General features: G+C 51.9%; 2 protein-coding genes across 6 annotated transcripts in view; one reads left to right on the forward strand and one right to left on the reverse strand.

Annotated features, from left to right (window-relative positions):
* FER1L5 (fer-1 like family member 5) overlaps positions 1-17,381 on the forward strand; it is a 48,345-nt gene extending 30,964 nt beyond the window's left edge. The window contains 33 exon segments of the mRNA XM_054701880.1: positions 591-691; positions 1,443-1,620; positions 1,702-1,857; positions 2,961-3,092; positions 4,306-4,469; positions 4,785-4,899; positions 5,050-5,152; positions 5,711-5,874; positions 5,966-6,530; positions 6,653-6,730; positions 7,643-7,824; positions 8,012-8,173; positions 8,460-8,561; positions 9,476-9,622; positions 9,700-9,862; positions 10,002-10,027; positions 10,664-10,714; positions 10,859-10,963; positions 11,248-11,367; positions 11,902-12,063; positions 12,306-12,397; positions 12,788-12,958; positions 13,168-13,316; positions 13,523-13,662; positions 14,798-14,886; positions 15,143-15,238; positions 15,442-15,583; positions 15,781-15,880; positions 15,956-16,149; positions 16,317-16,426; positions 16,722-16,869; positions 16,978-17,083; positions 17,086-17,381. Coding sequence (XP_054557855.1) covers positions 591-691; positions 1,443-1,620; positions 1,702-1,857; positions 2,961-3,092; positions 4,306-4,469; positions 4,785-4,899; positions 5,050-5,152; positions 5,711-5,874; positions 5,966-6,530; positions 6,653-6,730; positions 7,643-7,824; positions 8,012-8,173; positions 8,460-8,561; positions 9,476-9,622; positions 9,700-9,862; positions 10,002-10,027; positions 10,664-10,714; positions 10,859-10,963; positions 11,248-11,367; positions 11,902-12,063; positions 12,306-12,397; positions 12,788-12,958; positions 13,168-13,316; positions 13,523-13,662; positions 14,798-14,886; positions 15,143-15,238; positions 15,442-15,583; positions 15,781-15,880; positions 15,956-16,149; positions 16,317-16,426; positions 16,722-16,869; positions 16,978-17,083; positions 17,086-17,195 — 4,623 coding nt within the window. The 3' untranslated portion in view covers positions 17,196-17,381.
* LMAN2L (lectin, mannose binding 2 like) overlaps positions 14,793-24,968 on the reverse strand; it is a 43,660-nt gene continuing 33,484 nt past the window's right edge. For all 5 annotated transcript variants that reach the window (XM_037527882.2, XM_037527878.2, XM_037527883.2 and 2 more), the window contains 2 exons: positions 20,522-20,641; positions 14,793-20,188 (listed from right to left, as the gene is read on the reverse strand). In XM_037527882.2, the coding sequence (XP_037383779.1) occupies positions 20,046-20,188; positions 20,522-20,641 (263 nt within the window). In that variant the 3' untranslated portion in view covers positions 14,793-20,045. The remainder of the gene's footprint in view (positions 20,189-20,521; positions 20,642-24,968) is intronic.

Below are 24,968 nucleotides of genomic sequence, written 5' to 3' on the forward strand. Positions count from 1 at the left end.
GAACACTGGGCTGCGAAGCTGCCCGCAGCCTCTGCAGCGCTGGTTTGATCCCCGGCCACCAGCGAGGGTCCCACATGACGCTCAGACCTCGCCTGCCGCGCCCTCTGCTCCCCTCAGCAGTGTACTTCGGTCCTTCTGCCTGTTCTTCTCCCCGCTCTGGCTCTGGTGAATTATCTCGCCCTCCCGTGCTTCTGACTGTACCCAGTGCTTGTATAAATAAATAAATAAATCTTAAAAAAAAAAAAAAGAAGAAGAAGAAGAAGAAGGGAAAGCAACTGAACAGTTTTAGGCAGGAGAACCTCAGACATGACTTCCTTATGCCCACAGGAAGAAAGCCTGGAGTCAGGACTCTGTACAACTTCATGACCCAGGCCATCCTAACTCCCCCCATCACCCTTCTTCTATGGGGCAGTGGGAGGGTGTGTGGGGATCCTAACCTTGCAGGAACATGCTACAGCTTTGGACTAACATACCCAGATTACCCCTCAAAGGTCCCCTCGTCCTGACTGAAAGCATCTTGGGTCAGTCAGTCCTGTAACCCATCCTAGGTGAACCCCATGCTCCCTTGCCCCTTCTTTCCTGTTGCACAGAAAGCAAATCTGGACACCCTGAAATCCATGAGGAATCCCAGGGACCCAGCTCTGCTCCCCCAGTGGAAGAAACTGCTGAAGGAGCTGGCGGAGGACTGCAAGTAGGAGTGGGGCAGGCCCACTGGGGCTGGGGATGAGCTCGATCAGTGGCTGACAAGGGGAGCTTAGACCAGTGCCATTCAAAGCAGCCTTCCACCCTCCACGCCGCCACCTTCCCCCACCTCACTCTACCTCCTCAGGAAATACAAGCTCTGCCCAAATCCTTTCCATGCTTGAAACTCAAACAGAGGTGCTTCTCTTCTCCCATTCAGGCCTGACCTCCCCCACTGCCAGCATTTTCCCTGCTGTCCCCACACTCAACCTGACATTCCCACAAAGTCCTGCCTCTTTCTGTTATCCAGACAAGCCCTGCACATCAGGGTCACACACCTCCCCTCCTGCTGCTACTCTACCCATAGCACCCTCTTCAGGTGCTGCCTGTTCAGATTCATCCTAAGGCCTCTCCTAGCCCCATAGCCCTCTGAGATCCCCACCCCAACCCCCAAGGCTTGGTTGGCCCTGTCTCTTGGCTCACATCCCCTTCCAGGGGTGATTCCTGAGCGCAGGCCTGGCATGTGGTGGGGCTGGGAAGATGGGAGGGGATGGATGAGAACTCATGGGCCAGGCTGGCAGTGAGCAGGATTCCTGAAGAGGGGTGGGAAGTACACCCGTGTCAGGACATCAGAAGGTAGGCCAGGAAGGTAGGCCAGGACATCAGAAGGTAGGCTAAGAAGAGCTTTGCTCTAAGGCAGGGTGGTTGTTTGGGAAGTGGGGACAAGTCCCAGCCTCTCTCCTCCCTGGTCCTGGCCACAGGCGCCCTCTGCCCTGCATGACCCATCAGCCCAAAGCCACTGAGCTGGACAAGAAGAGGTGGCAGCTCCGCAACCACCTCCTGAAGGAACTGGCTCAAAGCGCCAAGGAAGCCAAGCGCAGGAACATGGTAGCCACCGTGGAGAGCTGGTTGTACCGCCTCAATGCTGTGCTCCCTGAGGTGGGCACTGGGCACACGGGTTGGGGAGCAGGCCTCAAAGCCAGCCATACATGCATGCCTGATGCTTTCCTGCTTTGGCAGCCCCAGGTGAGCATCCCGGACGTGATGATCTGGCTGATGGCCAATGAGCAGCCGGTGGCCTTCGCACAGGTGCCCGCCCACAGCATCTTGTTCTCCCCAGCGGGGACCCTTTATTCTGGAAGATTCTGTGGGAAGACACAGACCCTTCTCCTGCAGGTGGGAAACAGTGAGTCTCAGCTTGCCCAGTCCTCAGGGGAGGAGCAGGCCCAGACACACCCCAAATGAGAACCCCTTAAGTCTTGAGGCAATCCCCATGAGTCTCCCCAAGGACATCCCACTTCCTCCGTCCTGGGTCCTTTACCAGGTAACCTGGAGTTTAAACAGTTGTGAGGGCAAAGCAGGGGTCTGTGACCGTGAGCATGTGGCTGATGCCTGTTCACGTCCCTCGTGTTCCTTGAATTTGTCTCCCCTTTCATCCTCATGCCACACTTGGCCCAGCCCCTTGTCTTCTGTTCTGTGAACCACTATTGGGTGAAATCCAAAGTATTTCATGCCTATGAGGATTAAGCACCAGCCCAGAATATGAGATGCAGATTGCAATAAAGCTAGCTGACCACCAACATGGGCAAGCCCTCTTCTCACCAAGGCAGGTGGGGGGCACTTATCCTTTATTCCTCTCAGAGGCTCTCCTTGCTCCCCATTGCCTCCTAAAGAAGACTCAATTTCAGGTTGTCTGGGCTTCCCAAACCTACCCCAAACCTGCCTGGCTTCCCCTTCCACTGTAGTGGAAGGCCCCTCCATACATATCTGAGCCCTCGGCCTGCAAGACTGAGACCTGAATCCTGCCTCTACCACTCACTGGCTTGGCTGGACCCTGGCCAACTCCTGACTATGTCCAAGCCATAGTCTGTTCCTCTGTGAATGTCCTGGGGGTAACAGTGCCCACCCCGTGGTGGTGTGTGTGAATAGAAACAGACACTGCTCATTCAGCACTTGGGGTGGGGGCTGTTACAGAAAGGGATCACTAGCACTGTTGTCAATGCCACCATTGTCACCGGTCCTTCGTGGAGTCCTCCCTGCACTGCCCCCTTCCCCTGACCCTCACCAGCCTCTCCGATGTCCATGGGCCCAGAAGTGTAACCCTTTGCACGTCCTCTCCCACTCTGCCAGGCAGGGAATCTGTACCATTCACATTTTAGCCCTGGAACCCAGCTCAGGGTGATATCCCTGTTCTTGGGTCTCAGGGTGAAGGGGCAGATGTGTGTGCCTTTGCTCACTCATGCCCCTGCCCCTGTGGGGTTGACCTGCCTCTGGCTCAGTACCCAGAGGGTGAAGGACAGAAGGACATGCTCCCGGCCCACCTCCGAGTCTGCATGTGGCTGGGCAACGTGATGGACAGCAAGGCCCTGCAGCTGCTCCGCAGGGGCGAGATGGTGGTGTACGCGGAGACGGTGAGTGGACAGGGCAGGATCTGAGGACTGTGAGAGGGGTCTGACGGGAAGGTGGCAGAAACCAAAGCCACCTCAGACACCAGCTCAGGGACCCTGGTGGGTGAACCACAGCGAGTGATTGCAGAAGGGGCAGCCAAGTGGTTCCCTGGAGGTTTACTGGGAGTTTCCCTCAGTTATCCCAGGGCATGTGAAGTGAGCAAGGCTTCAGTTTGCAGGAGGCCTCACCCATCACCAACATGGCAGCCTGGGACGCTGCAGACGCCAGCTGGGGCCTTCGGGCCAGTCTGGTGGTTGGGGAAGAGGAGGCCTGAAATGATCAGAGGAAATGGAGATGAGGCATCTGCCACAGAATCATAAACCCAGGGTGGCATGGGGTGTAAGGGTTGAGCAGCCAGCCAGAGACTACCCCACAATCAGAAGGGAGTGGAGAGCGCTTTCTCCCTGGGGGAGAACATTGCTCAGAAGACTCTGACAGCAGAAAGAAAGTTTTGAGTTTCAAGCTGTTTACTTTACTGAATTAAAGCACATTTCTGTGATTCCTAGATGCATGTTGCGGCCAGGAATATCATAGTATGCAGTCAGCCCTTCTGTAGGACTTGGAGACTCTGGGATGGAATGGGGATGTGGGAGGAGGGCAGGGAGCAGGGACTGCAGAGGCAGGGAACATGGCTGCATGGAAGGAAAGGCTGAGAGGCAGCCAGGCCAGCACAGGCAGTGAAACAGGACTGGGTTCCCCAAGACCACCATAGGGCGGATGAGTCACATCTCGGGACACTGGGCCCTAAAATAGGCATTTGCCCGATATTGACCCGCACTGGCTAAGCAAGCTGGGGTGGAGTGGACCTCTAAGCTCAGTCTCCTCACGTATGAAATGGGAACTTGAGGCATGGACCTGACTCATGATGAGCGCTTGATGAATGCAGTCTGCCTGTGCTGAATAACAGTGTGGGGGCAGTGATGTGATCTCTGGGTTTTGGGGTAAACACCTAGATAGGGTAGAGACAGCGCAGGGGATGCATACCTAATTGCCTCAGGCAGGCCTGCCCGAGAAGTGATAACACAAGCTGCAGTCCAGAGCGCGCGCGTCATATGGCCCGTTCTTGCCTGAGATTAACATTTCTAGAGGCGCTTACAGCCTAGAGTTGGGGGTCCAGAGCAGGGCCCTACTGTGTGCTGGGTAGGCAGCAGGCACTGATGGCCTCCCCTTTCCCAGTACGAGAACGAAGCCAAGTACAAAGGCCAGTGGGGGCAGCAGGGGCTGCATCACTGCCCCAACTTCTCAGACGCCATGGGGCACAAGGCCCTCCCCAAAGAGGACTTCAAGGAACCCTATGGATGGCACTGGGAGGGGCAGTGGACAGTGGAGCCTCAGAGGAGGTAAGGCTGGTGTACAGGGTCTGGAGCCCATATGCCCTGGACATGCAGCACTGGAGTTGACTCTTCTCATCTGGGAGGGCTACTTAGTAGCCGTCCAGAGAGGCAGGCACATGGCCACTGTAGCCTCTTGCCGAGAGTTGGGGTGCACAAGACAGAGGGCCCTACCCACCCTCCTACCCTGAGTGTTAAGGTCCCACTGCTCAGCCTTGCCTAGAGCAATGGGGCTTCCAGGTAGAGTGGTCAGCCAACAGAGAACCCCTGGGGCCTGTAAATCCAGAGAGATGTGCTAGGAACTTGGGGTGTTGTTGCCCCCAGACTCCTCCTGGACGTGGACATCAACAAGAGCCAGGTGGTAGAGGAGGTGTACGAGAACCAGCATCGAGACCTCACTGGGTTCTGGGTGTCGGCAGCCATCCCGAACACTGATTTGGTGAGCAGGGGCTGAAGCCAACTCGGGGGATGTGGAGGAGCAAGCAAGGCTAGGCAGCTCCAAGGAGGCTTGGTAGGTGAGTGGACGTGTGGAAAGAGTGAAGGTGGCCTCCTGACTCAGTTGCCCTTGGCCTGCCCTCTCCACCCACAGAATGGACAGCCTGTAGAAGCCCGGGAGAACATGAAGTGCCCCCAAGGCTGGCATGTGAAGAAGAACTGGACTGTGGAGCTGAACCATGCAGTGGACAACGAGGGTCAGTCGTCTGGCTACAGACTAAGGGCAGGAGGAGCAGCCAGGACCCACACTTCCCACAGCCTCAGAACAGTCATGTTCTGGGTGGGATGTGTCTGAATTTCTAGGGGGCCTCCCCAGCCTCCAAAGAGTAGGGCCTCTGCCCTTTCCACAGATGCAGGTTTGTTTTGAGCCAGGCTGGCTGTGTGCGCCTCCTGAGCACTTGAATGCAGATCTGGTGGTCAGCTGGGTCTACCCTAGGCAGCCCAGGGACGAGAGCAGGTTGGAGGTCTGTGGACCTGCACTCAACACAAGGGCTCCGCTACTTTGGGGCTGTGTAGCTCACAGGGTGTTTCCAAACCGCAACTTCTTCTTTCGTAAGAAGGGAGTGGACCCATTTCACCCAGATAACACAATATGACCGTAAGTTCATTTCCACACCTCAGGTTCAAAGAGGCCTGGACCTGGGGGACAGCACTGCCACTTTAGCCTGCCCTTCTGGGGCCCATCTCTCAGGCTTTTCTAAGCCTCCCAGCCTGTGGGCACCTGAGCACCCAGAGGCATGGTCCTGCCTCTGCAGGCTGGGAGTATGGAGTGGGGATCCCGCCCTCGGGGCTCCCCCAGGTCTGGAACTCGGTGGAGAAGACCTACTACTCATGTCGCCGGCGGCGCTGGGCACGGGTGCGCTTCAGGGACCGTGGAAACCTGAGTTACGAACAGGAGACCCTCTCCTTTCTGCAGCTGGTGAGGGGCCGCCTGGGCAGAGAGCTAGCCAGGACTGCAGACAGGTTCCACCTCGGGTGGCAGGAGGGTGACTATGCTCCCCTCCCTGCAGCACCAGTCCAGCCCAGCAGCGGAGGAGGGCTGGGAGTATGGCAGCTTTGGCTCCAAGTTCCACCTGAACCCTCAGCCTCAAAGTCAGTTCCGTCGCCGCTGCTGGCACCGCAGGCTGGCCCCCAACAAAGAGAAGGACGTTGCACCCATATTCCTCCTGGAGGGATCGTTGGTAAAGCCTCAGTGGCCTGGAAGACTCCTCCCACCCCCCATGGCCTCACTTCTCAGAGAGCCAGGGCCTGACCTGGGTGTGGGCCACCAGCCAGAGATGCCCCAGCTTGGGGCTGTGAGAGAGGGGGGGCTTCTGGGTCTCAGATCCACATTCTTGGGCTTTGAAGGACAGAAAAGGGTGGACTGGGCCTGGGCTAAAGGAGACAGGGAAAACACCCAGACACCTGAGAAGAGATTGTCCTAGGAACACAGGTTGGAAATGGAACATCAGGCTAAGATGGAAACGCACAAGAAGCCATCTCGGAGTATCTCCAGATCATTCATGGACTCCTTGAGGTCGTACCTGGAGACCCCCCACGCACCCAACCTACCCTTCATCTACTGTGTCTTCAACAGTGAGCATGTAACTGAGAGGGTATGGGTGGCCCCAGAGGCCCAGCATTGGAGGGCAGGGCATGAGGAGGGGCAGATGGGGCTTCCGGAAGCAGGTGCTGGATGCTGCTGCTTTCTTACCCAGAGCCCCACTACTACCAGCTTTTCTGCTACATCTACCAGGCCCGGAAACAGATGTCCACCCAGATCCAGACATTCCAGGGTAGGCAGCAAACACTCCTCTTCCTACCCCCAGCAGGCCCCCTGATGTGGCCATCCAGCAGGGTTAAAATGTGACAAGGAAGGGGATAACAGATCCCCCAGCTCCCCACTCCCAGCTCATGACCCTGGTTTGGGGAAAAGACACAAAAACATGGAGTAGAAGGCAGGACTCTTGAAGTGTGTCCCCAAAGCTGTGGAATCCAGGGAAGGGAAATTGGGGAGTCTTCACCCCATAGAGGCACCACTGCACTGAGCCTTAAAAAGGGAGGAGTTTGCCTGGCAGAGGACTGATGAGATGTGAAGGCAAGAGGGAGGGTGACGGGCTTCGGAATTCCACATCCTTTGTGTTGAAGATGAGGACTGGGAAGAGGGTGGCAATCCCCGGTCCTGTGGAAGGGAACCTGCCCTTGGTCCTGGGAGAACCCACAGGTTTCAGGTGAGTCACATGCTCCCGCCCTGTCCTGTTTGTTAGTTCGTTAGTGGCGACGCTAGTAGGGGGCAGCTTGCTAGATGAAGGTCTGACCCAGGTAGTGGTGTCTGCTGAGAGCGCTGTCTGTTGGGCATCGGCACATCAGGAGATGTTCTCCAAGGACAAAGCTGCTCACTGATGCAGTGGAAATGCAGCACCCCCAAATTCTTCCAGAGGCACCCTGGGGCCTCTACCTTGTGAGGTGCAGGCTTCAGTCATGGTGTCGAGAAACAGATGCAAATGAAGCAAATCACCTTTGGCCTCTGGTTATATGCCGTTTGCTCTGAGGCTCACACTGAGGTCACCTGGGTAGCTGGCAGTAGCAGTGGCTGCTTGATCTGGGCCTCCCTGGGTACTTGATCCAGTGGCAGCAGCAGCCAGAGGAGAGATGAGCCTCACTGGACAGCTCAAAGACACAACGCTTTCCTCTCCCCCACTTCCCAGGACCCTTCGTACGGGTGATCTTCTTGAACCACAGCCAGTGCACCCAAATCCTAAGGAGCTCTGCAGCCCCAACGTGGGACCAGACAATCATCTTTCAGCATCTCCTCCTATATGAGAATCCCCAAGACACCAAAGAGAGCCCTCCACTTGTGGTGTTGGAACTGTGGCAGCGAGACTCCTGGGTAAGGCGGAGTGGGCTGGACTGAGTTGCTGAGGGGCTTTCATTTTAGAGAACACATAGGAAGTGCTTCAGTGGGGTTAACTGACAGAGCATCACGTAAACTAAATGCCAGCTCTCAGCCTAGAGTGTCAGAATCCAGGCCAGTCAGACATGGCTTCCATGTTATGTGAGCTTCCACTTCACTACAGGGCAAGGAGAGCTTATGGGGACGGAGCATGTGGCCCCCGGAGGTTTGGCTGGATGTCCAAAAGCGGATGCTGCCACCCATGAGATGGCACCCACTTATAAGAGAGTTGGGAGATGAAGACGGGGAGATCTTGGCATCCTGTGAGCTGATCCTGGAGACTGAGGTACTAGGGGAGAGGATGAGGGGTGTGGTGCTCTATGCCCCCCACATCACTCCCCTGCCACAGCTTCCATCCCCAACACCACCTCCGTAGGGAAGGCCTGGGGCCTAGGAACTGGACCACTGGCCTGGTGGCCCAGGTCACCCAACTGTCCCCAATCTCCCCTGCCAGCTTCTACCCATGTGACTCTGGAGCCTCCTGGGTTGGACCTGCTTGAGTTGGGGGCAGGGACAGCAGAACCAGCCCAAAGGGGACTCAGACTCCTTGTTCTCTCACCTCATGTCTTCAGAGTCTCAGAGAGAAGGTGCCAATCTTTAGTGTTCCTTGGAAGAATGGGTTCTACACACTCCCCAGGAGCATCCAGCCCACCCTAAGGAAAATGGCTATTGAGGTACTGATGGAATGGGCAGGGTGGGCAGGGCATAGGCATCGTCCAGAGCAGCCAGTACTGGGGAGCTCTCTTTGCTGACCCTATTGGGCCTTCATGACCGGTGATCCAAAGCTTGGACCCCAAAGTGAGATGATGGAGGGAGAGAGGAGAGAAATGAAGAGCAGAAGCTCTGAACAGTTTAAATTTTTTTAATGCAGATCTTGAGCTATCTGCTGCCCCTGTGCAGTAGTAGGGACTACATTCCAGAGAAGGAAATCAAGGCTCTGAGAAACATATATTCTCTGCAAAGTGACACAGGGACTGAGTAGTAGAGCCAGAATAGGGGCCCTGCCTGATCCCAAATGGTGATCCTGATGTCTCTCGCCTCTCTTTTGAGAGTAGCATGGAAGTCCCACGTTGGAACCTCTGCGCGTTGCCACCAATCTGGCAAGAGTAAAAGATGGTCAGGTTCCCCTTTTGCTGGTGCCTTCCCTAAGATCAGGCAATCTGGCTGGTTCCTTATCTGGTCCCCTGAAGACATCTCCCAGGGCACCCAGTGTCTGTCGGTTGTAAGATCCAGAGCGCTGGGTTCCCGAATGGCCACAGAGTTCTCTGGGATACAAGATAGCCTCAGGAATTCACTCCTGAGAACTGGTAAGGCAGCCTGCAAGGAAGGACAATACCTAAGGGGCACTGGAGGTCAGTGAAAGATACCCAAGGGCACGATATGGAGGGGGGACAGCAGCCTGCAGGCCTTGAGAAGCACAGATGCCTCACAGGACAGGCGACCTGGGCGAGCCTTCAGCCTGACTTCACCCAAACACATCCTCTAAGGCACCATCACTCCCCTCCCAGGACAACCCCTCTTGCTGGTCAGGACCCCATTACAGATGCACTGCCTGCCCCTTGTCCCCCCTCCTCCTCTGTTCTGGCAGCTCTTGGTCTGGGGTCTGCGGAACATGAAGCAGGTGCACTCCCCCCAGCTCGTGGTGGAATGCTGGGAAGAGTCCCTGCAGACAGAACCCATCAGGAACTTCCAGGCCAACCCCAACTTCACGGAATCAGTCCTCTTCCTCACGCTGGTAAGCAGTCCTCAGGCCAGGCCTAGGGCAGCCCTCCTCTCTTGGGAGGCTCACTCCGTCTCTCCTTCGGGCTGCAGTACATGCCTGTGGAGGAGACCTACGTGCTGCCCCTCGTCTTGAAGGTGGTGGATGTGCAGGACTTTGGCCAGCGGACCGTGGTGGGTCAGACCAGCATTGACTCCCTACAACCCTACTTCTGTGACCCTTGGGCTGCAAACTACATGTCCCAACGGCTTCCAAGTATGGTCTTTCTCTGTGCCCTTGCCCAGGCTTCACCCTCCCCTGGGAGTGGGCAAGGCCCTGGCTGCCCTGTGGGGTTGGTATCCCTCTTCCCCACTCGGCTCCCCTCCTGAGACTCATGATCGCTTTCTCCACACAGTGCTGACTATGAGAAAGTGCCACACGGTGAGTAAAGAGCTTGCGGCCCCATGTTCTCCCACACCATTTAAAGGGAACCACCTTTATCCCTGCAGAGGGAGGAGGTAGATGAAACACAGTTCTGCCATCTGTAACGCAATGTGAAGCCTAATCGTACACAAGTCTACAGCAGGGATTCGCAACCTAGAGTGCACATTAGAATTGCTTGAGGGTTTAAAGAATTCTGACAGCCAGGCCACTGACCAATTGTATCAGAGTACCTGGGGGAGGACCAGGCATCAGCACTTTAGTCCAAGTGCCAACCCATCCCTCCTACTCCCCCCCACCCTGCCCGCCCACTGTGATTCCAGAGTGTTTCAAGGTTCTGAACTACAGCTCCAGAGCAGCGGTTACCACACTCGCATGCACACATGCACAGGAATCCTTTGGGCATCCTGAACACAAGCAGATTCTGGTTGGGGGCAAGGGAGGGGCTTGAGGTTCTGCATTTCTGAGCCCTCCAAGAGTTCAGACTGAAACTGTGGGCAATGAGAACTAAGAATTACGCTTACTGTCCTCACCCCCAGTCTGAATTAAAGGGCCTCTGTGAAGTGCAAAGGAGTCAGGTGGTGAGTGGGCCGTGGGCTGCTAGGGCTCCCCTTGCTCACTGCGCTCATCTCTCAGCTCCTAGATCACTTCTGTGGAAAGTTCTGGTTCAAGTCCAGCAAGCATGAGGTGATGTAGATTCAGCCCCAAGAACATGGCATTCTGGTCATCCCAGGAAAGCGGGGATGGGGGTGAGGGGTAGGGGGACATGATCCTGGGCAGAAGGCCACTGTGCCTTCTTCTGATGGCCAGAATGCCCCTCTTCCCTGCCAGGATGAATATGAGCATGAGGTAGACTGGTGGAGCAAGCTGTTCTGGGCCACAGGAGACACTCCTAAGTCCCTGATATACAAGTACAAAGGCTTCTATACTCTGAAGGTTTGGAGGCCCCACGGATGGGAGGCTGCTGAGAGAGATGAAATAAAACCTGCTAGGAGAGGCCAGCAAACCTAGCCCTGGTTCCTCTGGGAAGCATAAAGGTGGGGGGGAAGGGCATTTGCCCATTGTCTCTACCAGACTTTGGGCCATACCTCCACCTGCATGCCCTGCAGCTGCCAGTGCTGACCCTAGGCCATTGACTGCACTCACCCCAGGAATTGTCCCCTCAGGTCAAGCCAGGTCTGCTCTCCCCACCAGCCTGGGCCCCACACACTCTCCCACAGGTGTATGACTGTGAGCTGGAGGCTGTGCCAGCCTTCCAAGGCCTGCAGGACTTCTGCCAGACCTTCAAACTCTACCAGGAACAGCCCAAGGTGGACAGCCCTGCAGTGGGGGAGTTCAAGGTATGCGTCTATCCTGGCTTAGCTGCCTGTCTCCTGAACCCCTAGTAAGAGCCCTGGCTCTATGTGCTCCTCATGAGGATGGGCCAGGAAAGGCTTGAAAAACAGTTGAGGAAGTAAGGAAGCAGACACCAACCCATGCAGGGATTGGGGGTGACCTCCTCTAACACAGGCAGGGTGAGGGTCTTCTCACTCCCAGTTCTGTTCTATCCTGGCCTCTCAACACCTTGAGCACCTGAGAGAACAAGTTCAAACCTGAAAGGATGGATGCTGGCAGAAGAATTCACATTGGAGGAAACTGGGAGTTCACCTAGTGACCAAGTTTCGTCTACCCAGCACCCCTCCTAAACAGTATTCCCTGCAGAGCACCCCTGCTGCTCCTGCCTCTACTGCCCTCCCCACAGCCTTCTGTCCCTGCCACTCTCAGCCTAACCCTCTCTCTCTTGAGCTTGGACTAGGGACACCTCCAGTTGGGCCAGAGCTGGGCCGGCACAGCCAAGCTGAGGTGGCAATACTTTCTCTTCCCAACATACACAGGGCCTTTTCCGTGTCTACCCCTTCCCTGAGAATCCAGAATCCCCTATACCCCCGCGCCAGTTTGTGACCGGGCCCGAGAAAGAGGACTTCCCTCAGCAGTGCGTGGTGCGGGTATACGTGGTTCGAGCAAGTAACCTGCAGCCCCAAGACTACAATGGCATGGTAACACGCAACCCCAGCTGCGGGCTTGTCTTCCTAGTCCCTCTCCCCCAGACCAGGCACCTCCCATGCTCTACCCTAAACCCCAGTGTCCTGGAGCTCCCTCCGGATGCCGACACCCAGAAGGCCAAGTCCCCACAGACGCTACCTGGGACAAGGGGCTCATTTCCGCCGGCCTCCCACCCTCCCTGACCAACCCAGACTCTCCATTTCCTGTCCTTCCCTCACTTATGTCTGACCTCCAGTGTGACGCTTATGTGATCCTGAAACTGGGACAGACAACGCTTGGCAACCGGGATGAGTACAAGGCCAATACTTTGGATCCCATCTTTGGCATGTGAGCCGCCCCCACTCACCCAGTCCTGCCTCTCCACTCCCCTTCCACACCATGCCAGGAGAATGGTCCAGATGGAAAAGAACCCTTGCCTGCCCTTCTAGCCTCCAAGTTCCTAACATAGTATCTCACACACTCTAGGTGCTCAACAGATGGAAGTTGGATGGATGGGCGGCCTAGTTCTGCCCTCCCTGTCAGAGGCTTATTAAAAGTTATTTTAAGCCATAAGTGGGGGGTGGCAACTGGCAGACAAGAGCCATCCTAGACTCAGCTCTCCATAGTCGCCATTACCCAATAAGGGGGTGGAGCATGGGTGCATGGGGCTGGGATGCCAGAGGGAGGCATGTAGGTAATATGGCCCAGTCTTTGCGCCTCCAACACCTTTCTCCCTAGGATGTTTGAACTGAACTGCACCATCCCCCTGGAGAAGGACCTAGAGATCCAGTTATATGACTTTGACCTATTGTCACCTGATGATAAGATTGGAACCACAGTCATCGATCTTGAAAACCGACTCCTATCTAGCTTTGGAGCTCGTTGTGGGCTCTCCAAATCCTATTGCATGTAAGAGTGGACTGGAACCAGGGCAAGGGAGCAGGGGAGGAGGGAGGAGTGAGCCCACAGCCTCCTTCTGAAATGCTTGCATCCTGGGGTAGGGTATCAGGACCTGAACCTGCCTCCACTCATGATTTCACCATTGGTCATCCTGTAGCTCAAAGAAAAGTGTTCTCCAGGACCCAAGCCTCTTTCCCTTTCCTCTCACATATCCCCAGATCAGGGCCCTTCAGGTGGCGGGATCAGATGCCCCCAAGCGTCCTCTTGGAAGACCACGCCAAGCGGAAAGCGCTGCCTGCCCCTCAGTTCAGCCCTGAGGAAGACTCTGTTTATTACAACGGGAGAAACTTCAAACTGCAAAGCTTTGGTGAGAAGGACAACACATTGCCAGAAAGCATAGATCTAGGCCTCTGAAGCCAGTAGAAGCCCCTCTGAAGGCCCTCTCCCCTTAAAGAAGTTACCTAACACCACTGTCTAGGCTAGGATCAGGGAATGGGGTGGGAGGGGAGCTACCTGGGAAATGGAAGGACTAATGACCTTGTGATCCCTTCCTCCCAATCCTCTCCAATTTAGAGCCCCAGGGCCCTAAAGCTCCTTTTCTGGGACCTCAGAAAGAACGCCTTGCACTGTACGTCCTGCACACCCAGGGACTGGTACCTGAGCATGTGGAGACCCGCACACTGTACAACGACAGCCAGCCAGGTATCGACCAGGTATGAGACTGGAGGGGCTGGATCAGGAGACAGGGGAGTCCCTCTATTCAGCACACAGGCCAAGACGACAGGGGAAGGAGAGGCCAAGCACTCACAGATGCACATGGACAGAAGACAAACATGTTCTACATGTGCTAGGGAATAAGGAGTTGCATTTAGAATGGAGAACTTCAGAACCATAGAAGTCAGCCACAAGAAACCCAGGCCACTTATCAGCTGTGGAAAGTGCCAAGGCAGCCTACCAGCCAACGCCAGCACCACTGTAATCTCTCCTGAGGAAGCGTGGGGAGGTGGCACCTGAGGTCAGATGCACAGACATTACAACTCTGGTTTGGCTTTTAATTGCAGGCTGTTTTCTCTTCCTGGCAAGGAACCCCAAACAGATGGGGGGAAAAAATCCCCACAGGCACCCTAATTATCATCTACCCTCCAGTCACCAAAATGGCTCATCTCATTCTCCAAATTTTTCTAACTCATACCACATTCTGGATATAAAGTCCTCTAAGGCGTATTTTAAAATCCATTCTCATTAAACTTCTTTTCTCAAATGGGGTCAGTTTCAAAAGAATAAAAGAATAATCTTAGGTCAGATCGCTTGAAATAATATACAGTAACTCTGCCATCCTTTCACTTTCACTTCATACCATTTTTTCTTCTTGCTTTGATTTCTGTGCTTTGTGGATAGCTTGGTATCTTTAGGACGTAGTTATACAACATAAACTGACTTGGAAATCTGATCACTTGGTTTACTCTAAGTTAGGGCCCCTGGACTATTTAGTGAATGAAGGCCCAATCCCATTCTGGAGCCCTGCTCAAACTGGCCATCTAGCATGACCTGCTGGGTGGCATTAATCCCACAGACTCATCGCAAGTGCAATCCCAGCACCACCGCTGTCAGGTTCAAGGCTGCCATACCCCACCCACCTCACTGCACTCTTCTCCCAGTCAGAATGAAAAAAGGGGAAACTGATGGATGTTTGCTTGACTTTCTGTCTGGAGTCCATTCCACCTATAGATACCTCTATACCCCACTCCTCAGTGCTGGGAACACAGTCTCAAGACATCTTTGACTCTCAGCCGGGGTTCCCAAGCCTGTGGAGAACAGAGGTCAGCACTTAATTCATCTCCACTCTAGGGGAAGGTGCAAATGTGGGTGGACATCTTCCCCAAGAAGCTTGGGCCTCCTGGTCCCCCAGTCAACATCAGACCCAGAAAGCCTAGAAGGTAAGTGATGGCCCATTCCAACCACTGCACTGGACAGAGTAGCCTACTCATGGTGCAGAGCATCAGAGTTCTCCAACACTGAGCTGCAGTCATTCTTTTTCCTCTCCTGGGAACCCTGGGTTTCTTTTCTTGGGTTCCCCCAATGCATCAAGACTGGTGTGGGCATGGAGGGCGGCCTTCTAGGCCACTGTTGCCTCATCAAGGCTGCAGCCCGGGAGCTATTCCCCAGCAAAGCCTCAGAGCACCATGACTACAGGTATGAGCTGCGCTGTATTATCTGGAAAACTGCCAATGTGGACCTGAGTGACATCAGCTTAAGTACTGAGAGGATGAGTGACATCTACATCAAAGGGTGAGGAAGAGGAGCAGGGCTCCAGCAGTGTTCCCCCAGAGTTCCCTAGTTCTGTCATTCCTATGGGTCCTCCTAATCCCAAGGGTGACATCTCTCTGCTTCCACCTGTGCCTGGTGTCTGCTGGGCAGCCCTCCAAACAAGACTCCAGCTGGGGCATGGGGACCACACACATGACCCCCAGGTGAAAGGAATTTGGCCCCAGGTGGTTATTCGGGCTAGAGAAGGACATGCAGAAGACAGATATCCACTACCGCTCCCTGACTGGGGATGCCGACTTCAACTGGAGGTTCATCTTCACCTTGGACTACCTGGCAGCTGAGCGTGTGTGCGTCCTGAGTCAGAAGGTAACAGGTCTTCGGGTGGGGTGTAGTGTCCCTCCCACTCCTCCATTGGAGATCTGTAAACTACGTACCATAACACTTGGCATGTGAGCTCGGGTGAAAATCCTTTCTAGACATTCCATCATTGCTGGACTACCAAGGTGACCCGGGGAAATGGCAAGGGAGACAGGCTGATAATGTGCCCTTCTGCCATCCTCTAGGATTACGTCTGGAGCCTGGACCCCACGGTGATGAAGTTCCCGGCTCGGCTCATCATCCAGGTCTGGGACAACGACGTATTCTCCCCTGATGATTTCCTAGGTGAGATCCTGGCATGGGGCCTGTAACCATAAGGCAAGGAGCTCACTCTTGCTGACGGTATTTCTCTGGGCTCAGGGGTCCTGGAGTTGGATTTGTCTGACATGCCCCTCCCAGCCAAGCACGCCAAACTGTGCTCCACCAGGATGATGGATGTCGACGCGAACTTGCCCCAATTCCTCCAAAACCATTACTTCTCCCTCTTTAAGAAGAAGACTGTAACTGGCTGGTGGCCTTGCCAGGTCCTCGATAATGGCAAATGGCGCATGTCGGTAAGAGCTGGGAATGGGTAGGACTGCTGTGCCATGTAACTTGACTCTACAGATTTCTGGGGCACTTAGCTAAATCCCTTTTCTTTTCTGGACACTGGGAAGAGGCATTAAAACTATTTTTGCTTTGCTGTCTGTCCTCAGCCTCCTACCACTAATGGTGTTTGTAGGGTAAAGTGAAGATGACCCTGGAGATTCTGTCAGAGAAGGATGCTTTAATCAAGCCAGCAGGACGAGGCCAATCAGAACCCAACCAATACCCTACACTTTATCCTCCCCTGTAAGGGTCGTGTAAGGCAAGGGCAAGGAATCCCCCTCACCCCTTCAAAAAGCTGAACTGCTGGGCCCAGCAGTTTGACTGCTGACTGGTGGGCCTACACGTGGAGAGACGGAATTGCTTCCCTCTGCTCCAGATCAGTGTTGCTATTATCAGGAGCAAAAAGACAGACTGGGGTGGAGGCTGGGGGGAGGTAGCAAGCAGAAGCTACTTAATAAAAAGCAAGCTCTCTGCTCTGGATGACTTGACCTGAAGGTTCTGCCCTCCACTCTCTGACATCTCTTCTGCTCATGGACAGACGCATCAACAGCTTTTCCATGTGGCTGCATTCACCTATTCAAACTTTCTGCCATGTTTTCTGGAAGCGCTATCGCTATAAGATCATTTTCGTCGTAATCATGCTGGTTATAGTGCTTGTACTGTTCAACTTCATCTATTCAACTCCGGTGAGTGCCAAGCATGGGGACAGACAAAGGTACTGGTTGCTCTTGGGAAGACTCAGGAGAGAGCCATCAAGCTGCTACTTTAAGCTAACTGTTGCCTATTCTCTCTAGAACTACTTGGCCATGAACTGGGTCAAACCTGAACTTCGGCTGACTGCTCCCATGAAAATACTCAGCAATATCTTTGGTTTTGGCAATTCCAATACTTCCAAGGCCACCACCCAGAAGTGAACCCAGAGCCTACAATAGACCATGAGTTGAAATTCCTCCAGGAACCCATGAATCACCTGAGAGATATTTTTCCAGAACCTCCAGCCCCACAAAACTAGTTCTCGCATGTTTGCCTGGCATTTCTCCTACCCACTATCAGCTCTACCCTTGGGCTTTCCACCAGTTACTTGTTTCTATCTTCTAGAATATATGCAAGGGACTAGGGATAATCTGGCCATTTTGCTTAGAAACCACTTCCAACGGGAAGGGCAGGGTTGCAATTTTTCATGAAAATAAATAAGTTTTGTAACAAAGAACTACCTTGTAATTTGAGAATGAGTGAAAGAGGGCTGGAAACAAAATCAAAGTCTGAAAACGCTAGCCTTTCAGACAGACTCGCAAGGGGAGAGGGAGTAACACCACTTCTAGTCCTCAGGGTCTCTTCCACGCTAAGATGCTCTGAAGTCAGTGGGAAATGAGGACTGTGAGGAAGAGAAATGAATCACGTGGGGTGTGCAGCTTGCCCAGGCCTGCTCACACCTCTAGTGCATGTGCACAAAAGAGCCATACCATGGACCAGGCATCTCCCTCCTCTAGGATATACCTGGGATCACAGTTTCCAGAACAATATTCAGTCCCATTCACAATGGGAACTGTTTGTTTCTAGAACAAAAAGCAAAAACTGGGGCAGAACAAGCAATGCAAGGTCAGACAATTTCCTTGCCCCACACAATTTAAAGGCAGTTTTAGGCTGGGCGGGAATACATTTCATTTTTTTCCTTGTACTCTTTCAAAAACCTCAAGGAGGGCCTCCCTGGTGGTGCAAGGGATTAAGCACCACACTATGAAGCAATCCACGGCCTCTGTATCATGAGTTCGATCCCCGGCCGGCCAGGGAGCAACCCACATGGTGAGGCAGACCTCTCCGGTCTCGCCTGCTACTCCCCTCAGCAGTGTATTTCAGTTAGTCTGCCTGTTCTGCTCCCCACTGTCTCTGGTGGATCCTCTCACCTCCTGTAACCCCCGCATCTCTGGCCTGTACCCCAGCTCTTCTATGCATAAATAAATAAGTCTTTTAAAAAAAAAAGACCTCAAGGAGCACACATAAGGTACTCATACAAAACTCAAGTTCAACCTCTCACACACACACCCGCTCCATGACAAAAATCCCCTCTTCCTGTACCATTTCCTGGCCCATCTCAGAAGTCCACCTGGGTCCTCCTATCACTGGCATCTATCCAATCTCCCCTTGAACTCAAAATGGAACAGCTAGGTTTTGTTTGTGTTTTTTTTAGTTCTACTTGGTTTTAAGGCCAAAATCAAGGTTACAGTTTGTTCTGGCATTCTGGGGCTGATCTGTAGTGGTGAAGAAGGTGGTAGGAGGATCACACTTTAATTCCATCCGGATACAGCTACAGCCTGTGATGCACACGGGAAAGATAAGCCCAAGAAGATGCAAACCATACAAGCCAAGGTCACTTCCTTCCCTTCTGAGCTTACTGGCGGGTTTTCCCCATCCAGGAGAAGCAGGACAAGGCACGCGGGATTTCAGGATCAGGAAAAAGGCCTGGACCTTCCCCCAAACCCACCCCTAGAAGAAAGGACACTGAGTCAGAAGCTCATGTTTGGTTTCCATCAGCCATTTTAAGAATTTCCCTTAGCTACAGAAAAGTACACAGTTAGAGAGCTCAGAGTTCCAGGCCCTCCAGGGAGATTCCAGCCTGTTAGCCAATTTAATCACAGGCAGATAGGTGAGCAGCATGTGACCCCTCATCAGATAAGGCAGTGGAATATGGGCTGATCCACAGAGGATGACACTCAGGCTCTGCTGCTCAGTGACAACGAACTCTTCCAGGCACAGATGATGAGGGTCTCCCAGATTTGGGACAGGAGAACAGCAGCTATTTCTTATCCATCAAGAAAAAGCCAAATTTCCTCTTTGGGGAGTTTCCAAGCCCAGGCTATAAGAAGAAAGCATCTTTTACATTTTGAGGGATTTCAAAATTCATGATAAACACAAGACATGCAGCTAAGCAGGCTCCAAGTCCAGAAACACCCCCACGTGGTCAGTTCACAGAGCAAATGTTGCTTTAGGTGTCAAACGTGGAGCTGGTCAGTTTCACAGTTAATTCCATGGCATCCATGAGATCTTCCAAACATCTCTTGATTTGCATACCAACTTTCAGCCAAACTTGACTAAGGACCTACAGGGACCTACTTGGGAAGACCACGAACACATCAATAGAACCAAGAACCATGCTAAAAAAAAACAAGGGTTAGAAAAGAAAACCAGTCCTCTGGTGAGAGAAAACCAGTGAGAAAGTCCCCTCACTCACGGCCACCTAATAGTGTCAATAAAACTTTTTTGTTCGGCAGTCCCAAATCCTGCCCGAGAGGCATCCAGACATCTCTTCCAGCTCAGCTTGCATTTGGAGAAGACAAAGAATGGAGAGGAAGGAAGGCAAGGAAGGGAAATTTCTACCCAGAATTCCAAGGAAAACTCAGTGAACAGACGCTTGGACAAAAAGCAAAAACCAATGACTGAGTGGCTAAAATATATGAGGAGTTATCAGTGTTTTGTTCTCTGTAGATTTAAAAATGAGTGAAAGGGCCCTCTGAGTCCAACAAGGCCACAGCCTGGGCTATGAAATTCTTCTCTGTGATTTTGGCATCATAATAGCATGTAGTCTCTCCATCCTTCTTACCTCCTAAGGGGAAAGACTGCAGGGAAAGGCACGTCACAGCAGCATTGCCCTGGGGTGGGTGGGCATCCTGAACCAGAGTTAGATGTTGCCATGGATGACCATGGGAATGCAGTGTCCCTGCATTCAAAGCTCCAGTGACAGAACCAAGTCCTCGACCAGCTATTTTGTAGACTGGAAAAGACCCGCTGGGCTGTGTGCTTAGGCCGGTGCCTGCTCCTCCCACACTTCATGGGTGACAGTCAGAAATGGTGGCATCAGAAGAGTTCAGTAGAAACGCTTTCGGCTTTGGTCCTGCCATTTGTTGTAGAGTATGATACCAATGACAATGGCAAACACAGAAAATACCAGCGAAAAAAAGACGATGAGGAAGAGGGCCAGGCCACTCAGGGGTGGCAGGGGGGCTGTCACTGAGAAACAAGACAGAAGCAAGTCAGAATCTGGGAGATCACCCAGTCGGGAAGGAACAACCAACAAACTACCACGTCCCCATTTCTGACACCGATGTCAGGGAGCCAGAGCTTAGACTCTCCTTTTCCAGATGCCTCAGTTACAAACCTTCCTGCTGCTCATCTGTAACACGGAGACAGGGGAAAAGCAGGAGCACATGATCCATGTTCTTAGAGGAAGAACACAGAAAGGAGACAGCCCTACAAGCTGGAAGAGCAAGTCACCACAGACCTCCCCCCAGCACTGTGACCACCCTGACCATGGGGCCATTTCCCAGGATCCCCTGTGCTCACTCTCAGGCAGCTTCATGTTGTCCACTGAGGGCAAGAACACATCTCGATGCAGCTTCTCCTCTTCTGGGGTTCTCTCCACTGTCAGTTCAAACAACTTCAGGGAAATGATATCATGGTTATCTAGAGGATAAAAAGAATAAGGGTTACTCAATCCACCTCAAAGAGAAGTACTGGAGTATTTTGTTTCAAGACTCTTATGCACAACTAGTCACAACTTTGAAAAAATAATTGAAACCTATTTTCTCATCAAACATAAGAATAGGGAATATGGAATAGCCTATATTATCCCATATTTCAGGGTTTTTTTTTTTTTCTGTCTCCACAAGGTCTTTATTATTTACTTATTATTTGTTTTATTTTTATTTATTTATTTATTTTGTACATCATTGTTCATTTTTAAACAATATTTGCTTCCCCCCACCCCTCAGGTGTAGTCCCCATAGAGTTTCCTTCACCAATGCACCCATGCACCATCACCTCAGTCCCCTGTGCTCCTCCCTCCCTCCCTCTGATCCCTCTCCCTCCACCTCTCCTGCAGTATGCCTCTGATTTATAATTGTCTGTTTTTGCTTTGTTGTGTTTTGTACTGTTATTATTTTTTTAAAGCATGCATTATCTATATAACTAAAAAATTTAGAGATAATAAATCTTATACCGTGTGTTAAATCACCTAGCACAGTGAGAAGAGACAAAACTTTCCTTTACTGGGCAGGACACACATAAGCAAGATGGGAATGGGTCTCACAACAGCTGTTTAGTGGACCCTGAACAGGTGTAACTATTGGCATGGAATGCAATTCCCTTCTGGAGAATGCCTAAGTCTTTGCAGTTCCTTGTAACTGGGACTTTGAATCTCACTAAAAATAATCAGAGGCAGGATCAAGGAATTAGGAACTGGAATTTTTTTTCTATCGCTTAAAAATATTATTGTAAAAAGTTCATAGATTCAAATACATTTGATTCAATACACTAAAGCTGCACCTCTTACTGATGTTCAAATCGACCCACTCTTATCAGTGGGAGCCTATTCAGGTTGGCTGCTGAGTCATTTTACATGAATCCAGAAATTTTTTATTATCTTCCTTGCTTCTCTGGGAAGTTTCAGGCTTATACATTTCCTGCCTCAGCTCTCCCATCAGTCTTCTCTGCAAGAAGCTCTCCTTCCTTTTAGTTAGAATTGATATTAAGAGACCACAAAACTGAGTACTAGGGCTGCTCATTGCTACTAGGTATTGGGGACTGGATTTCTTACCGTATTTCTATTATTATTTTTTTTTAAGATTTATTTATGTATTTATACAAGCACTGGGTACAGTCAGAAGCGTGGGAGGGTGAGAGAATTCACCAGAGCCAGAGCGGGGAGCAGAGCAGGCAGAAGGACCGAAGTACACTGCTGAGGGGAGGAGCGGGCGGCAGGAGAGGTCTGCGCGCCATGTGGGGACCCTCCTCCGGTGGCCGGGAAGCAGCTGGGGAACGAACCGGCGCTGCAGCAGCGGGCAGCTTCGCAACCCAGCGCTCAACCGCTGCGCCACCGGGGAGGCCACCATATTTCTATTATTAAGTTGGTATTAACAGTTGCTTGCATGGCCAGCATATTTACTAGACCCCTAGACAGGAAAATAAACTGAATATGACTTCAATTAGAGATGTTTTTCGGGTCTCCCCAGTGGTGCAGCAGTTGAGCGCTGGGTTGCGAAGCTGCCCACAGCCTCTGCAACGCCGGTTCAATCCCCGGCTGCCGGACAAGGGTCCCACATGGCACGCAGACCTTTCCTGCCGCCTGCTGCTCCCCTGAGCAGTGTACTTCGTCACTCTGCCTGTTCTACTCTCCGCTCTGGCTCTGGTGAATTCTCTCATCCTCCTGCACCTCTGACTGTACCCAGTGCTTGTATAAATAAATAAATCTTAAAAAAAAAAAAAAATGTTTTTCACTGTCAGGACTGAGTTTACACCATGGGACAGGCTAAAAATCCAGGACAGGGCCTCCCTGGTGGCCTAGGGGTTAAATCTCAGCGCTATCACCTCTATGGCCTGAGTTTGATCCCTGCTGGCCCAGGAGCTAGCTCACCTATGGTGCAGCAGACCTCTCCTGTCTCGACTGCTGCTCCCCTTAGTGTATTTCAGTAAATTAACCTGTTCTGCTCCTCACTCTGTTTCTTGTGGCTTCTCACTGTGCTTCCCCACCCCACACCTCTGGCCTACACCTCAGTTGTTCTAGTCAATAAATAAATAAATAAATAAATCAAGGACAATGCTCCTCACAAAGTAGGAGTATCAGAGGCTGGGATGCTGGGATATGTCCTAATTTTCTTAGCAGTTTTCAACAATCTCTTGTATAACAAGTAAGATGTCAACAAATAAGACCTTAAGAATAAGACAAGATTTATATTTCGGATTGTCCTATGGACAGAGAAAACAAATACTAAAGTGGGTATTATCACTAAAAACCTGGAGAAAGGACTCCTTTGGATAAACAAAAATAGTATTCTTCTTGGACATTCTAACAGTGAATAACAGCCTCCCATCAGGTTAACTGAGCAGGTCCTAGAACCTGTAAACTCAAAGGAAAAGATGTAGACAAAGAAACCTTTTTCAACTTGAGTCATATGAAGAGATTATATAGCAAAGATCTCAAGCCTGTACCTCCCACCCTGTGCCAAAGCAAGCTCTCTCCCGCAGTTCTAGCCTGTCTGCATGGCGTTTAGAACATAGCTGCCAGAGCCTGTCTCTCCTGTGACATCTCATTAGTGACACAAAGCAGAACAATGGAGTCAGGGTAGGAGAGGAATACTGCAAAGGGACAGCGAGATTTGTTTGCAGTGGTGGAAAACATTCCAAACATCCTTTGACTGTGATGGTGGTTACATAGGTTTAAGTATTTATCAAAATTCATCAAACTATACTTTTTTTTAAAAAAAGATTTATTTATGGGCCTCTCTGGTGGCGCAGTGGTTGAGCTCTGGGCTGCGAAGCTGCCCGCAGCCTCTGCTGCACCGGTTCGATCCCCGGCTGCTCCCTGGCCACCGGAGGAGGGTCCCGCATGGCGTGCAGACCTCTCCTGCCGCCTGTTGCTCCCCTCAGCAGTGTACTTTGGTCCTTCTGCCTGCTCTGCTCCCTGCTCTGGCTCTGGTGAATTCTCTCACCCTCCTGCGCTTCTGACTATACCCAGTGCTTGTATAAATAAATAAATAAATAAATAAATAAATAAATAAATAAATCTTAAAAAAAAAAAAGGATTTATTTATGCATTGAAGAGCTGGGATGCAGGCCAGAGATGCAGTGGGTAAGAGGACTCACCAGAGACAGAGTAGGGAGCAGAACAGGCAGACTGACTGAAATACACTGATGAGGGGAGCAGTAGGTGAGGCAGGAGAGATGACCCATATGCTGTGCCATATGGATCACCTCCCTGGCTGGGGGCTGAATTCATGCTGCAGTGGCTGCGGATAGCTTCATAGTGCTGTGTCTTAACCCCTTGTGTCACCAGGGAGGCCCCCTCAAACTGTACTGTTGTACAGAAAGCACACATCCACCAACAAAGCTGATTTTTAAAAAATCAGCTGTTGATATTTTAAAAAATCAGATTTCATTTTGAAAATTAAGATTTCCACTTCCCTTAAAATTGGAAGGCATGGTCTCATTGAGCCCACATTTTCTCTTTCCAACCATGCTGGAACTGCATAGCTGCTACCTGTTTCATCTGTGTATTTGCTTTTCCTTTTTGTCATATAAAAGCTCTACAGTAGTGTATTAGCTTTATTCATAAGTTACAGCAATCAAAAAACCCAAAAGCTTTCCTTACCTTTTCTCAAAAGATGTTATGATTGGGGCTAAAATCAAGGGAGATAATAAGCACATAAAGAGGAGCTACAAATGAGGAACGAACAGGAAGATAAGTCAGAGGAGATAGGAAAGTGAAAGAACTGGATACTGTTGGTGCCACTTAAGCCAACAAAAGCAAGAGTGAAATTACCTCATCAAACAAGCAAAAGATAGAACAAAGAACAAGGCTAAAATAAACTACTACATGTGGCAAGGAAACAAGTAACTTTTATGAGAATAGCGCTAACAGCATGATAGGGTCTACAAGTCCAAGTGCAGCGTGGTAAAGAGGCGGACAGCTAGGAAACAGAAGCATGACACATTCAGAAGTCTGAGCACAAAGGAGAGTCTGGGGGTGACAAGAAGGATGGCAGAGTTCTAGGTAAGTTTTGTTAAGAGAATGGGAACTAAGCACACTAGGAAGTGGAAGGAGAGGAGTCTGACTATAGAAAAGGGAACCAGAGGGCCTCCCCGGTGGCGCAGCGGTTGAGCGCTGGGTTGCGAAGCTGCCCGCAGCCTCTGCAGCGCCGGTTCGATCCCCGGCTGATCCCCGGCTGCTCCCCGGCCACCGGAGGAGGGTCCCACATGGCGCGCAGACCTCTCCTGCCGCCCGCTGCTCCCCTCA

This window comes from Talpa occidentalis, unplaced genomic scaffold (assembly GCF_014898055.3).
Source record: "Talpa occidentalis isolate TD23 unplaced genomic scaffold, MPIMG_talOcc4v2.1 talOcc4.5, whole genome shotgun sequence".
NCBI classification, from domain to species: domain Eukaryota; kingdom Metazoa; phylum Chordata; class Mammalia; order Eulipotyphla; family Talpidae; genus Talpa; species Talpa occidentalis.